Source organism: Agelaius tricolor, unplaced genomic scaffold (genome assembly GCF_023055355.1).
Source record: "Agelaius tricolor isolate 1412-34295 unplaced genomic scaffold, bAgeTri1.0.p SCAF_9, whole genome shotgun sequence".
NCBI lineage: Eukaryota > Metazoa > Chordata > Aves > Passeriformes > Icteridae > Agelaius > Agelaius tricolor.
In genome coordinates this window covers 16,309,528-16,324,561 of record NW_027269269.1, presented here as the reverse complement: position 1 = coordinate 16,324,561, position 15,034 = coordinate 16,309,528, and the positions used below count along the sequence as shown (strand labels likewise).

Sequence of the window (15,034 nt, the reverse complement as noted above, 5' to 3'; positions counted from 1 at the left end):
AGTAAGAGATCAATCCAGTTCAATTAACTTTTTCTCTGATCTTCCTAGGTTAATAGCAATGAACTTACAAATGGTGTAATTAATGCTGCCTTCATGCTCCTCTTCAAAGATGCCATTAGACTGTTCGCAGCATATAACGAAGGGATTATTAACCTCTTGGGTAAGTATAACTGCTCTCTGCAATGCTCAGCTCTGGGGGGGAACTCAGTGAATGATTCACAAGAGCTGCTCTCTTGAGAAACTGAAACAGTCTTACTGTAAAACATCAAAATTTTGCTGTTATTTCCAGTGTTTGTCTGTGCAATTGCATTTGACATTGCTTTGTATCCAGGGATAGGTAAAATCTGAAAGCAAAGTCCATCCAAGATTTTATTCACCTAATTTTTTTTCTTGCACTGCTTTGTTGGGGATTTTTGTGTGCATTGGTTTTGGGTTTGGTTTTTTTTTTTTTTTTAATTTTGTCTTATTGAACTGCATGACAAACCTGAATTATAATATTGATGTTGGTTGGGGATTTTGTTAAGAAACAGTTTGTTTTCCTAGTAAAGGAATCAGTTATGGTCAGTTGCAAATCTGCAGTCACAACATCAGTGATTGCTTGGCTATTGAAACGTCAGTGTTGCTTTGTTTCCATGATTGGTTATCTTATGTTCCTAGAGCATATATTATATATTAAGGAGAATTAAAAATTCAGAGTTAAGGCCCTTTCACTTGCACATACTGGAGATGAGTTTTCCTAAATTTAGGAAAGAATTAAGTTGAAAGTAATCAGTTGACTTACTTGATTTTGTTATATGCTGTGATTAAATGAAGCTCCTGATTGCTGTCATTACCCAGTGCTTGCAAAATGAAAAGTAAAATCCAGAATAAGTCAGTAAGGGACAATCTGAAGTCAGTCAGTCTTCCAGTATGACGCCCCTGTCAGCTTCCTTTCCCTTGGTAAGAAGTAATACACACTTGCTTTCTACTTATGCTTTGAGTGAAGCTTAGTAAAAAAGAAGAAACAGGCCTTGAAAGGGCTTTTCGAAAGAGCAGTGGGACCCTCTTGCTTTCAGCAAAGGTGTTTTCTAATCAGTTGTACTTCACTGCCCCAGACCATAGTAAGAGTCATCAGTTTGTCAGAGATCAAAATCTTGCCTGATATCTGGCCACTGGAATAGAGTAGGTATTTGACTGCCAGATTGTAAAACTGCCCTTTTTTTGTTTGTTTGTTCTTCTTCCCAAGAAGATGAATTTACATTTCCTTGAGTGACCTATTCTTTAACTTGATTGTCCTCTTCAAGGTGGTTATGCTTTCGTGGTGTCTAGTACCTGCAAGGTAAGGTGTAATTTCATGCATGGAACCAGTGGCTCACATTTGACAGAGCTTTTGTCATTTGGTGCAAGTTAGGCATAGTGACTTCTGCAGTTATCATAACAACAGATCAGCAGGTATTTTCTGTTTGTCTTGGTTTAAATGCTTTTACTTTGCATATCCTTTGCAAATCTTGATTTCTTATTTAATGCAAATATTCTTACTGTTTCTAGAAAAATACTTTGATATGAAAAAGAACCAATGCAAAGAAGGCCTTGATATATATAAGAAGTTCCTCACTAGAATGACACGGATCTCAGAGTTCCTTAAAGTTGCAGAGGTAAACTTAAGCCGATCAACTTAGCTGTTTATTTGAAGCAGGCTTGTAAACTGCTTATTTTATCATAAAACAGATGCTTCTTCCTCCTTGCTTAGTTGCTGTTCTCTCAAGGGTCATCTTGTTCATCTCTACCCTGGTGATTAGTTCATTTGAGGACTGTATTGGAAAACCTGACTGTGGATTGCTTATTGGTTTATCTTTTGCTGAGGAGAGTGTATTAACAAGCATTTTAAAAATTCCTTGGTTATGGAATACTTGTGAGCTTTCTTTGAAAAACAGACTTGCTTTTAACAAAGGAACTTCATGGTGATCTGCTTTCTATGATTCTAGCTGTATTCTAGTTTAAAACCCTCAATTCTACCAGAAGTTTTAGATAAAATAACAGCTTCAGAAATAGGCAACTGAGACAAACAGAAGTACATGGGATTTCTTCAAGATTTTTTGCTGTAGGTGTGCTCACAGAGGGAAAAGCAATTACCTTGCAAAATGTTTAGTTTGTGGGTTTTTTAAGAAATGCTTAGTCTGTTGCCTTCTTGTTCCTAGAGCACTGCTAAATTGTTGTCCTAATATTGTGGAATTCCTCAGTTGAGGTGTGCTCCTCTTCTTGTTTTTATTTCCTTGGTATTCATATCTCTCTTAACAAAATAAGCGTTCCAGCTTGGCTTGCTGTCTGTCCTGACAGTGTCTCTGCCAGAGATACTGTCTTCAGCTGATAAGACCATCAAATGAAGTTGAGAGTATTGATCTTTCTGTTGCAACAGTATATGTCTGCTGCAAACATCCTAAATTTCATCTGCATTTTAGAAAAATGTTTCTTTACAAAACTTCATTGATGCTTTGTTTCATCAAATATATTCTGTGTGTCAGTAGGTCTGAGAGTTTGCCATGTAAATTGTGAGATAGGCAAACGTCTTCAGGTTCTAAAACAGTGGCTTCTTGCTCTCTTGTTTCTAAGGTTCTATCTGTTGAAATATCTCTGTAACACACCTACTTCAATGTGTATACATTTAACAAGAATTTATTACAACCAACCGTTACAGAGTACAGACTCTGGAGATTTAAAATTTATATTGACAAGTTTGTGCTTTTTGCATTACTTCATGTTAATGTTGTTTACTTTCTGAGTATCTCTGCCTTAAACGAGCTTTAGAACCTGTTTTCTTTTTTTTGTTTTATTACAGCAAGTTGGAATTGACAGAGGAGACATACCAGATCTCTCACAGGTAGATAAACCTATTATGTGTTTGCCAGTGCATGTATGTGTATTATTTTTAGGGTTGCATGATCAGAAATGCCATTATGGTACTCACTTAGGCATTACTGTATACATTGTCACCAAGTTATCTCTAAGTTTGTGATTAAATCCAAGCTCTGTCAGAGCCTGGCTTTTATATTCAGTGATCCTGTTGTAAAAAATTTATAACGTTTCTGTCATTCTCTAATTGAATTTTAAGATAACCTTATTTCCATCATGCTTGAAGACACAGTTTATATCTGTGAGGTCACATAATGAAAGTCTTACATGATATTACGAAGCTGTAGTTTTCAGCAGCCTTGCTTTTGGCTATATGCCTATTGAAGTTAATGTGAAGTTAATGTGAAGGCTTGCAGAACATGCACAAAGAAATTACTTTAGGTACAATTTCCTTCTTAGTGTCTCTTAAAACACTGACTGCTTCTGATTATCTGCCTGCTGTTTCCTAGCTGTTAATTTTAACATTTCTTGACTTATTTCAGTCTTTGCTGATAAATGATTGTGATGGAATAATGTAGTGAATAGAATACAGCACCTTATACTTGAAGTCATTAAATATGTACAGAATGCCAAGAGGGGGTAAAAGTATTCAGAGTTGTTGTACCAATTGCCCTGCAGTTTCATTCTCTGAAAATATTTAAACTATTGTTTCTTCAAATGTATTCCCCAATGTCTCTCTTTGCAGGCACCAAGTAGCCTTCTTGATGCTTTGGAACAACATTTAGCTTCTCTAGAGGGGAAGAAAATCAAAGATTCCACAGCTGCAAGCAGGTGCTTATACACTTGTCCTTTTGGACAATTGTCAAATCGAGTGTTAAATAAGTTTTTTTTCAATTTCATTGTAAATTAAGATGTGAGGAGGCTCCCTTAAAGGCATTGTATGAGCAATGATGGATTAGCAAGTTGTCATATCTTAAAACAGCTTCTTCCAGGTCAGCAGAGCTAGAATCTAAGGACCTGTAAGAGCCTCCTCTAGCATCCCTACTTACACTTCTAGCATTGGATCCTGAACTTCTGAAGAGAATCTAAGTTTCTTTCATGTACTACCTGCAAATGGTCATTTTATGTTAATAATTAGACTTCTGCAAGGTATGCAACGTGAATAAATACATGTCCTTAGACTTCTACATCTCAGCTTTAATCCCTGTTTTGTCAAAAGCAAGGAAATGCTTCCAGGAAGTCCTTACATTAAGAATGAATTTTGAAAGTAAATGGAAGTGAAAGCCATAATGCATATGGTATAAGGCATTAAATTATTGTGAGTGCTTTCCAAAATATAACAGGCAATATAGAGAAGTCCCCTCTGCATGAAAATTTTCATTGTTCATATTTAACAAAGCATAATCTTGGAGGTAAGACTTGTAAAATTAAATAGCATTTCTTTATTGCATGTTCAAAAACTGAGGCAGTAATATTTTATGAGTTCATTATGGCAGTGACTAGGGCACTATTTTGTTAGGGCACTAATTTTTAGAATATTTGCTTTCTTTTTTAAGATTACTCTGCTAAAAGTTAAGTATTTGTTTTATATCTTTCTGTGTACTGTCAAATATGATGATAAATTAAAAATTTCTTTTGGGATATATTAAAAGCATTGATAGTTTTTTCACTAAGCCTGTTAAATTAACAACAATTTGAAATGGAGCCCAGATGATTGGAGATTGCTGTGTGCCTACAAATAATGTCATTTTAGGCAAACAGAAGAAGAGAAAAGGCTTCAGATGTGAATTTTGTGATGCAATTTGGAGGGGAAGCATTTAAGGTGGAAAATCCAAAAGCCAGTAGAGTAGACTGCAAGATTTCTGGGCATTTTTAATTTTGCATTTCATATGATGTGTCTTATGTAAATTTTTCACTTGTGCAGTGTAAGATCTGGCCAATGTTACAGCGAGCTCAGAAGGAGACTGGGTGGGTACGAGTGAAGTGTTCTTCAGACGCCGCTGTCACGTGTTGTGTTTTAACAGCCAGCTTTTCTTCTGTCCAATTACTTTAGGGCTACCACCCTTTCCAATGCAGTCTCTTCCCTTGCAAGCACTGGCCTGTCCCTCACAAAAGTGGATGAAAGGGAAAAACAAGCTGCGTTAGAGGAAGAACAGGCCCTCTTAAAAGCTTTAAAAGTAAGCATACAGAATTTTTAATTGAAAATACTTTTCCTGTGTTCTTTTTGATAGCTTATTAGGATTCTTAAAAAAGCAAAGGGGAAAACAGAGTTATTAATACTTAACATTTACTGTTGGCCAAGTGCTGGAAGTCGAATTGTGTGTACTTAGATGGTACAGCTTGTGGAGGGTTTGTTAAAATAGTTTTCTGAAGCATTTGTGGCACCACTGACTCTTGTAATTACAAGTGGCTAGCACTAGTGTCTGGAATAAATAATTCTTTAGTTCTGCTTTATTTACCTCCAATGTCATAGACACAAATGTTCAGATTTCTTATACCAGCTCATTTTCCCAACAGGAGCAACGTCTAAAAGAGCTTGCAAAGAAGCCTCATACCTCTTTAACCACAGCAGCTTCTCCTGTGTCAACTGCAGCAGGAAGCATAATGACTACACCAGCCATTGATATTTTTTCTACCCCTAGCTCCTCTAACAGGTATGCTGAATCCTCCACTGGAGATGTGCTGCAGCAAGGGCTTCCTCTAAACTTCTGCCACAGAGTGTATATTGCACAAGATTGGTTAGGTGTAGAGTACATTAGCAATGTGATAAGAAATCATAGTGATGCTGGTGAACAATAGCCTTTTGTAATAAATAACTTAAAACTATGTTCTCATCTGTTTGCAGAAGTTTCTGGTATAAACTGCCTGCTGACAGCCCTGGTAGCTGTTATTAGTCCATAAGCCAGACAGCTGGAACTGTAAAACACACATACTTCATCCCCAGGAGCATTACAAGTAAATTCGAGAAAAGTCAAATAAAAATTCTGTTTGAGAAGTCATAAAGAAAATGCATTTCTAGATCTTTAAAGGTAGAGTGGCAAATATTCTGTCTAGTTTTTCAGAAAAAGAAAAGCCTGAAACAGGGTTTGAAATGAGAGGCAGGTTTTGCAGTCTTGTGTTGTATCTGGAACATTTCTGCAAGGACCTGCAAAGAAAGTGCAAGAGTACTCTCTGCATGCTAATCCTGATCTTTAACTAACAGGAGCTGTTGGTATGAGCAAGTGTGTGATGTTCATTCTGTAAAATACCTGTCAAACTAAGCAGCAGCGGAAGGTACAGTGCTTTTATCAGTATAGAAGGAATCCACGCTCTGAAGTCATATTTTTTGCTTTGAGCTTGATCCTAAACCTGAAGGGATTGCATAGTTGTTCTGTTAGAGCTCACATAAGAATCTGTTGCTCTTTCAACAGCTTTCTTTCCCATTAAAAAGCTATTGTAGTAAGTTACTTGACACCAAATATGTGGTAAATAGCTGAATCACGTATAAGAAGCTACAGAATCTATCAGTGTTAGTAACTGAAAGACTTCCTGGTAAAAAGATTTTTTTTTAATTGCTTTTTAGAGACCAGAAAACTTGAAATGGGTGTGTGCTTTGAACTTGAGTATCTGATCTTGCTTCTTAAGAGGTCTGAAACATAGAAACATCTGATAAATCTTTAAACAGACAGAAATGGTGCATGGTGAGGACAAGAGTGTTTTCTTGTAAAAAACCCCCAAATGCTAGTTTTTCTTGTTCAAATTTCCTTGCTGGCAGAATGAATGCTATGAGCAAAGAACAGATTTTGAAGCAGGAGTTGCCATCAAGGGGATATGCTGGGTCAGAAGTTCAGTGGCTTGCTATTAAATGCAATGTGTCTGGTTAATCCCTGTCATTATCTCGAACAAGCTTTACCTTGAAAATTATCTTTGTTCAGCTGCTCACATTACAGGGCAGTGCCAGACCATGCTGCTTTTTATTAGGAGCAGTAGTGGAAAAATGTGATTTCAATCACTGCTGAAATGAATCATGCAATACCAAAACCTGTGAATTATACAAGTGATTGGGTGAGCAAGAAAATATACAGAGATCTAGGATGTCACTACTGGCCATTAAACTCTGTGCTGATCTAATTTAGAGAGATGTTTGGGTGTCACAGTGATTCAGCTTCTGTGCGTAGTAGAAGACATATGTGCAGATTTGTGTTCATTTCATGTCCTAAAAGTTTCTGGGAGAAGACCAGTACTCTTTTTTTTTCCTTTTTTATTTCTTTTCTTTTTTCCCAAGACTTATTTAAAGTGTAAAATGAGCTCTCTGTGAGAGGATGAATTTTACTGTTCTTGTCTGACTCTTTAAATTTATGCAGAAGTTGTATATAAGCCTTCACTCTTAATTTCCATGTGATGTTACAAGTTCTCAATTTGATTTTGAATGGTCTAAAATGTGCATTTAAATATGTTTTCATTCACATGCCTGATGTGTGATCAAGTGTTTCAAGGCCTCTTAGATTTTGCTTTCCCCAAAGGTCTTTAATAGCTCATGGTTGTGATGTAGTTTCTCAGCAGTGATTGTAGGGGAAAGATCAGAGTTGTGGAATTTAGAGTAATAGTTTGGTGGTGCAGCCTATTAGAGTTCATTTTGTCTTGTTTTTTTTTTTTTTTTTTATTTTTTGGGTTTTTTTTTATTTGTTTGTTTGTTTTTTGTCATTGTTGTATTATAGAGTTTTCATGAGGTGAACTTTAGAAGTTGATGAAGAGTTCTGAATATAACATCTCCTAGCCTGGCATTGGACTGTGAGGACACCTGTCGTTTTCTTGGACAGCTTTGATTTGACAAAAGCCCCTTGGCATAACATACAACTTACCTTGCTAAATTAACACTTTTTTACAGAATTGAAAACATGGAGCTCACCAGCCCTTCTGATTTTGGCTCAATTTTATCCATTTTGTAATAAAACATTTTGTAACAAAGCTTTCATTACTGTTGACAGTGGCTAGTATTTGCTTATATTGAAAACTGTGATGTAGTTCAAACAGTTGTATTAATTTATCTTTGTAGCACTTCAAAGCTGCCAAATGATCTGCTTGATTTGCAGCCAACTTTTCATCCATCTGTACATCCTATATCAACTGCTCCACAAGTAGGAAGTACCTGGGGAGGTAAGAATTCTGACTTGCATTAACATTCTGATTGCTATGGCCATGTTCCTGTACATGTTGCCCCTAGTCTGGGGGCTATTTCTTCCTTAAAGAGAGAGATCTTAAGACATTACAAGTGAATAAAGGGATGATAAAAAGTAAAATATGTGTATACATTAAAATAATGTAGCAGTGTGTGGTGATTAATTAGCAAAGTTACTTTAATTGTTGATGAGATCTGCCAGCCTCATAATTGCTCTCTTCAAGATTCACATAGCCAGCTGCAGAAACGTAGCTGTTTAGAAGTCAGTTCAGTGAAGATGTCTAAGCAGTAGACTGTGCTGCAAACATAGAAACCTGAATGCAAAATTGTTTCAATACATATTCTGAATTTTGTCTAATATTAAATCAAATTTGCTGGCCATGATAATGCAGAACTTGGATGAAGCCTGAAAGGAGGCACTTGTGACAACTGTGCATAGAAAGAAAGGCAAGAGTTAGTTATCAAAATAATAATAGGGTTTCTCTGCCTTATTAAATTCTCTGCTATATTTCATTTAACTACAACAGCAAATCAGCAAAAAGCTGTGGTTGGATCTCTTAAGTGAAGAGACAAAATTTATATTCTTCCCTCTGAAATGTGCTCCGGAACATCCAAATTTTCATTCTGCCCAGTTTCTAGGATGGACTGAATAAGTTGAAATGATCTTATTGGTACAGTGAAGTCCTCAAACCAAGGGGTCAAGAAAGAGAGTTCTAGAAAGTCATGAATTTTCCTTCAAGATTGGTTTGAGTGCTGGAGCATTTTGATGTTTACTCAAAGTTCTTGGCTGCTTTGCAGTGTTCCAGAATAATTCAGATACAGTATTATATTGCCAATATAACTGTTGGTTATACTGATGGAGGATTAAAGAGCTTTATGACAGAGGGAGAGGAAGGTAGTGTTGGTTTATTTTTCTACATAAATGACGCTTAATAAAATAGTAAACTCCTGAACTATGTGGCTATTTCCAGATTATTTTTTTCTAAACTAGATGCTTGTAAAAATGTTTTATTTTATGATGCGAAAAATTGGGAATTGCTGCTTCAGGAGGTTTCATAGGCATCAGAACAACAATGTTCTAAATTTTTACTTCCCTGTTTAGTTTTATGAGCTATAGCTCTTCTTAACGTCTTTCCAGCTATCTAATGTATCTTCATAATAAACTGTGTATGTATTCTGCTTTCCTATTTACTTTTTGCTGTGTACTTTGTTTTCTATACCTTCTCACATTTGTTTGTAGGGAAATAACACAATTTTGAGTGAGGAAGGCACTACTAATATATGTGGCAGCTTCTAAAATAAATCAGTAGTTTACTTGTTCTTTAGTTCTGCTGAGCAAAGCATCTTTGGAGAAAGACGTAGTGAGGAGTGTATGGAGTTAGGTATACAAATTTCAATGCTATGATAGGCTTAGAGTTTAGAAATGGAGAAAAATGGTATGGCTCATCTTGATTGCTTTCTGCCCAATACCTTCTGTTTCAGCTTATCCTGTTTGTTTCATGTGTGAGAAATAAAAGGGGTGAACTATTTGCCTCTCAAAGGTCACATCACAATTCAGCATTTCTTCATGAACCTGAAAGTTGAGCCTGAAAGTCTGTTTGTTCAATGTTGTGTTGCTTGTGGTATGAGTCTTCAGTACTAGTCATTGATATTTCTGCTTACTATTGACACATTTCTAAATACTTATAAGACTTAATTAACTGTGAAGATTTTGGATTGTCTGCTAAAGTTTTAGGCTAAAATTCTGGGATCACCATTTTTTGTGTTACCTTTCATCAAAAAATCCCCAGCTCTTCAGCTTTACAGACATAAACACTCACTTCACACAGGTGAGGTAGATAAGAAGTGCTTTCCACATTTTACAGATGGGGAAATCTGAGCAGTTAACTGACTTGTCTGAAGTCATACGGCAAGTCAGTGGCAGAGCCAAGAATGAAACCTGAACTAGTTCCAGTCCTGTGCTCTAACCACTGCACAGCATCCCTCCCTTAGGTAATTTTCTGACATGATGATCTTTGTATTTGGTGTATATGGTGTCTTTGAGAAGAGTATCAGATCAGCCAAAATCAGTTACTGTTAAAAATTTTATGCAGAAGCTCTTAGGTGTGTAATAAAACAATAAATTGTTACAGAAGTGTTCTTTTTGGGTCGCTGCCTTTAGTTTTGTGCTTCCAAAAATGTAAAAACTAACAAGGCTAAACTCCTGGGGAATGGGTTCTGTGATTGTATGTTTTCAGTTTACCTATTTCAGACTGTAAAAGATGCCATTGAAAATCATTTGTCACTGTTTTTTCGGACAAAATACATCTAATTGGATAACTTAAAGGTAGAAATTTGCAAATTTCAACCTACTCTTTTAAATGCACTTAAATCATTAATGCCTAATGATGGCATGCTGGTGCAGAGTGATTCCATTGACATAAAAAAATGCCATTTGTATTCAAGGATGAAATTTGCTTTAGAAACATTGAGGCGTTGCTGTCAGAACTGACAGCAATTTTTAAAACTTGAATATAGAAGGATATAAATTAGGATATAAAACCCAATTAATTTTTGGTTACTTTTGTTACTAGTATTTGCAAGTTCTGAGACTTGGACAAGATTGGACATGCTGGCTAGAGTTAGAATGGGGTAGACAAGCAGAGAATCTGAGAAAGGGTTAAATTTCTGAGAAAATCTTGATAATCCAAAGTTGGATTGTATTGTCTTAACTAGTCAAAATGCAGGAAGTTCCATATACAACCTTGGGAATTGGGACCAGAAAGCAGTTTTTATTCTTTTCTGGATGAGTGCATGTGTAAAGTAATTTTAGTGGATGGTAGATTCAGACAAATACAGTTAAAAACTTGTGCTTATTAATTTCTTCCATATTGTTTTATCTGCACTATTTATTGGGATTCTTTGGAGATCATTCCAGCTGTTTCTGGTACATTTTCCAGCTGTCAATTTGTACCTAAACTTCAAAAGCAAAACAGATCTATCAGTGTGGAAATGAACATTTTGACCCATCTGTTTGAATTTTTTCCACTTATATAATATATATAAAGAGAACCAATAAAATAAGCAGAATGCGAAATAGCAACAGAAAGAGCAAGGAAGAACTGATGAACAGATAATCTGCCCCATTTTTATTGACAGATATGTTTGTTCTACATCTTTTAAAATGACATTCAAAGCAGAAAGCAGTTTTAAGGAGTAGCTGAAACAAGGACTCAGCTTCAGGCAACTGGCTGAGTGGCATATCCTGTATATAAAACCTCCATGAGACAATATGTAATTTTGTATTTTTGTTATATATTACAAATATTATATCAGTTTTTTCAACTTATCTTTTATTCAGTGTTGGACACTGTCATTTTGCTGACTGAATGATTTAGGAAAAGGTCTTTTAAGGTATTTGACTTTTCTTGCAACATAGCCAAGCAATTTGGGGAAAAGTCAGGTCTTACCTAATAACATACCTTGAGCTTGCAGCAAATCAAAGCATGCTTTAAGCCTGCAAAGAATAATGTAGTTATTTTGTTTCCATTAGGACTTTTCTGCACATTATGAAGCTGTGTGGGACTTAGAGCTAAGAATCAAGAAGTGAGATTCAGGGAGAGAAAATAACTTCCACTTCAAAACTGCTTCACGCATCACGATAGTATTTACAAGAGTTATGTGTATATGCATATCTGGCCAGGTTAAAAAAAAATAGGCCAGGAACTGAAGTATTTAGCACATCTTTACTGTAATTATTATTCAGAAATTTCTCTCTAGTGGCTTTGTATAGAAGATCAAGCTGCACTTCAGGCACAGTGATAAGTACTAGGGCTAGATACAACCTTTGCTGATCTCACCTAGTGAGTTCTTGAGTTTTCTATCAAGGGTTCATGGGCTCTGAAACCAGACAGCTAAACCACAGCTCCTTCAGTCAACAAGTGTTATAGCTGCCTTCTGTATCCTGTTTATCTGTCAGATTCTGAATTACAGGAATACTTGAGCTTGGCAACTGCATCCATTCTCAGGAAACCTTGAAACTCTTGAGCTTGGCAACTGCATCCATTCTCAGGAAACCTTGAAACTATGTGCCTTGGGAAGCCACATATATAGATCCATGTTTCCATCATTCCAATAAAGTCTGACAATTTTTTAGTAAGGAACATTTCCTTATTGTGGCTTAGGGTCTGTTGTCTGTAAAAGCAGAGCAGTCCTTTGCTTGCTTGCAGGTAACAGCATACCCACAACAAGCTGCTGTTCCTGATACCCCAGGTACCAAGGAAAGTGCTTATGTCCTGTATGTTACCTTGGTATAATCATAGCTCTTGAAAATTCTGTGATGCTCAGTAACAGAAAAACCCCTGAACACAATTTGGAGAAAGAGAAGCTCATCTCAGTTGGTTTTGTTCAGGTTTTTTAAGTTGTCTTGGGGATGTTATTGCATTGAATCCTCTCATAGCACCTTGGGTTCTGTAGTGCTGACAGGTGTCCTCTGCTCCAGAGACTTTGTTGCAAATGTCAGGGCAAGACTGAGAGAAACAAAAAGTGATGGTGTTTAAAGAGGAATAACATAGTTTCAGTCTAAAAACACTCAGGAAGAAGCACAGTTTATAAGGTGGTGTTATTAATTTAAAAATTAAAAAAGAGGAAATTATTAGCTAGTATCTGTAGTCCTTGACAACTTGAAAGTGAGATCAATAGCTGGGTCATCCCAAGCTTAGAGATGTCAGGAGAAAACTAAATCCGTCTCCCTTTTCTTCTTTCTCTTGCTCTCTGGAATTGAACAGATCCTTTTTCTGCTACTGTTGATAGTGTTGATGATGCCATTCCAAACCTAAATCCTTTCCTTACAAAAACTAACGATGCTGCTCATCTGTCTGTGTCTTCTGATGTATCTACTTTCACCAGTAGGACACCCACACATGAAATATTTGTTGGTAAAGTACCATTTTAAACTAATTTCCTATTTCCTAAAAATTTTAACATTATTTTAGTTTCTAAAATATATTTTTGCAGCCTTTCAGAAAATAAAAGCTGGTCATTTGGGGCTGGTTTTATGCTATGTTAGAATTTGATTTAGTAGCTCTATAGTAAAAATGGTGTTAAAATCCTTTCTTGGCTGCCTAGATGGGATTCTAACCTGATGTAAAGAAACAGAGCAGTTGCTTGAGTGCAGTTTTACAGTCTCTTGTACTTGGGAATTTTAAGGTAAAATGCTGCATATGCCTGAGAAGGAAAAGAAAATGCTGTTACTTTCTTCCTCAGGTTGAAATGCTCTTTTTAAACAAAGGAGTCTAATCTGATTTTTTAATAGTTGATGTTTTTGCCCCAGTCATGTAGTCATTTACAAAGCTGTTAAAGTCATGCATATTGATGCATAATCTACTCAGACTATGGGGCAATACCTATGGGGCAATAAAGTAATAACTCACCTGTTAAAAGCTGTTCATATTTTACTTTGGAGATGGTTCAGATGGTTCAGCATGACAGCATGGCTGTCTCACTAGAAAGCCTTCCAACATTTGTCTTGGTGCAGCTCTAGAGTAATAATTTAATTACTTTTCAATATGAAGATTTAGTTTGTTTTCATAGATGAAAAAATCATTTCATTACATGTCAGTTCTGTTAAAAAAAGCAAGTTTAAAGACAGTTGTACGTCACAGGCTGTATTTATGCTGGTTGAACCTCACTAGAATTGGTCAACGACCAATACAGACTATTAGAACAAAGAGGGGTTTTTAATACCACTGCTACTTGTTAACAGAGGTAAAACAAAAGGATTATCTCTTTAAAGATATTCATACTACCTATACTTTGTCAACTTAACTAACTAGTTTCCTAGCCTGTTTGTCTTTATTGGAAAGACAAAACGGGAAAGATAAATATATCTTTATCTATATATAAAATACCTTTAGTTGGTACTGCTATGTGATAATCTGTCTTTTCCATGCTTCAATGAAATTGTTATGGTTCATGTAAATATAGAATGATTATTTGAAATACAGCTGGGGTTTTTTTCAATAGGATAGTTATTTAGGCAGTTTAGTTTTCTCTAACTTGCTCTGCAGTCACATGAAAAGTTGAAAAGTTGCAGCAATGTGGAGCTGTGAACAAGGACCCTGGTGGGCTGTTGTGGTGCTTGCTGGTCCTTGCAGTATTTATCACATGACTGCTCTGAAGTCACTGGAAATGGATGGTGTTGATATTACATTCCCTTACAGTGCCTCTGCTCTCTAGAACCAGAGGGTGGCCTCCTGACAGATTCATGTGGGACATGTAGATGCAGTTTTAGCTGTAGCATGATCAAGGTGCTACAATAATGTGAATGTGGATTTAAAATAACTCTTTCTGGTTCTTTAGATCATTACAATCCATTTACTCAACTAAATCCCTTTGTGGCAAGCAAATATGAGTATACTTCAGGTATAAGAAAAATGCCTTGAAGCTTTTACACTCATTTCCTCCAAGGGTGTAAAACATGGCATTTGATTGGAAAAAAAAAGATCCTAATATAGCTGTTCCTTGGAAACTGTGCTTTCCCCTTTTGTGTTAGAGATGTGTTAGAGATTGTGTAAACTTGTTTCTTACCGTCTGTCTGATGTGTATTAATTTCATTCCATTGGTTCTATGTTATTACACTATATGTGGATTTATAGACTGATGTGAAATTCAAGTTTTGAATAGCAGTGTATCTTGGTTCTCTTTCTGTAACTCTTCCTCTTCTCCTTTCCTGGCTTTCTCTCTTGTGTGATACTCCTTATCAGATTCTTTTTGTGGTCCTCAAGCTTATCCTAACGCTTCTCATTTCCGCAATGAGCCTTCTTCTGTAGCTGGTCTATTTGGAGGTAGGTAATGGGATACAGCCTTACCACACACACAGAAGTTTGAAGGTGTTGTGTGCCTAGAACTAGTAGGCATGTTGCTGACTACAGAAGTGCCTTGTTGTAGTGGCTCCAACTAGAATTCATGTGCTTGTGCTAGGTGTGTGGTCACGAATGGTATGAATGTTTTCAGTTTCTGCCAAACTAAGGCTTATTTAGCCTAAACATGAAATGAGTATCTCCCCAT

General features: G+C 36.3%; 1 protein-coding gene across 8 annotated transcripts in view; it reads left to right on the top strand.

The window, feature by feature from the left end:
* Positions 1 to 15,034, top strand: part of PICALM (phosphatidylinositol binding clathrin assembly protein) — a 66,325-nt gene that overhangs the window by 32,058 nt on the left and 19,233 nt on the right. For 3 of the 8 annotated variants that reach the window (XM_071432884.1, XM_071432885.1, XM_071432883.1), the window contains exons 6-14: positions 49 to 160; positions 1,528 to 1,634; positions 2,816 to 2,857; positions 3,575 to 3,660; positions 4,883 to 5,006; positions 5,347 to 5,483; positions 7,865 to 7,965; positions 12,754 to 12,903; positions 14,731 to 14,811. In XM_071432884.1, the coding sequence (XP_071288985.1) occupies positions 49 to 160; positions 1,528 to 1,634; positions 2,816 to 2,857; positions 3,575 to 3,660; positions 4,883 to 5,006; positions 5,347 to 5,483; positions 7,865 to 7,965; positions 12,754 to 12,903; positions 14,731 to 14,811 (940 nt within the window). The remainder of the gene's footprint in view (positions 1 to 48; positions 161 to 1,527; positions 1,635 to 2,815; positions 2,858 to 3,574; positions 3,661 to 4,882; positions 5,007 to 5,346; positions 5,484 to 7,864; positions 7,966 to 12,753; positions 12,904 to 14,730; positions 14,812 to 15,034) is intronic. The other 5 variants (XM_071432887.1, XM_071432886.1, XM_071432891.1 and 2 more) reach the window with 3 other exon arrangements.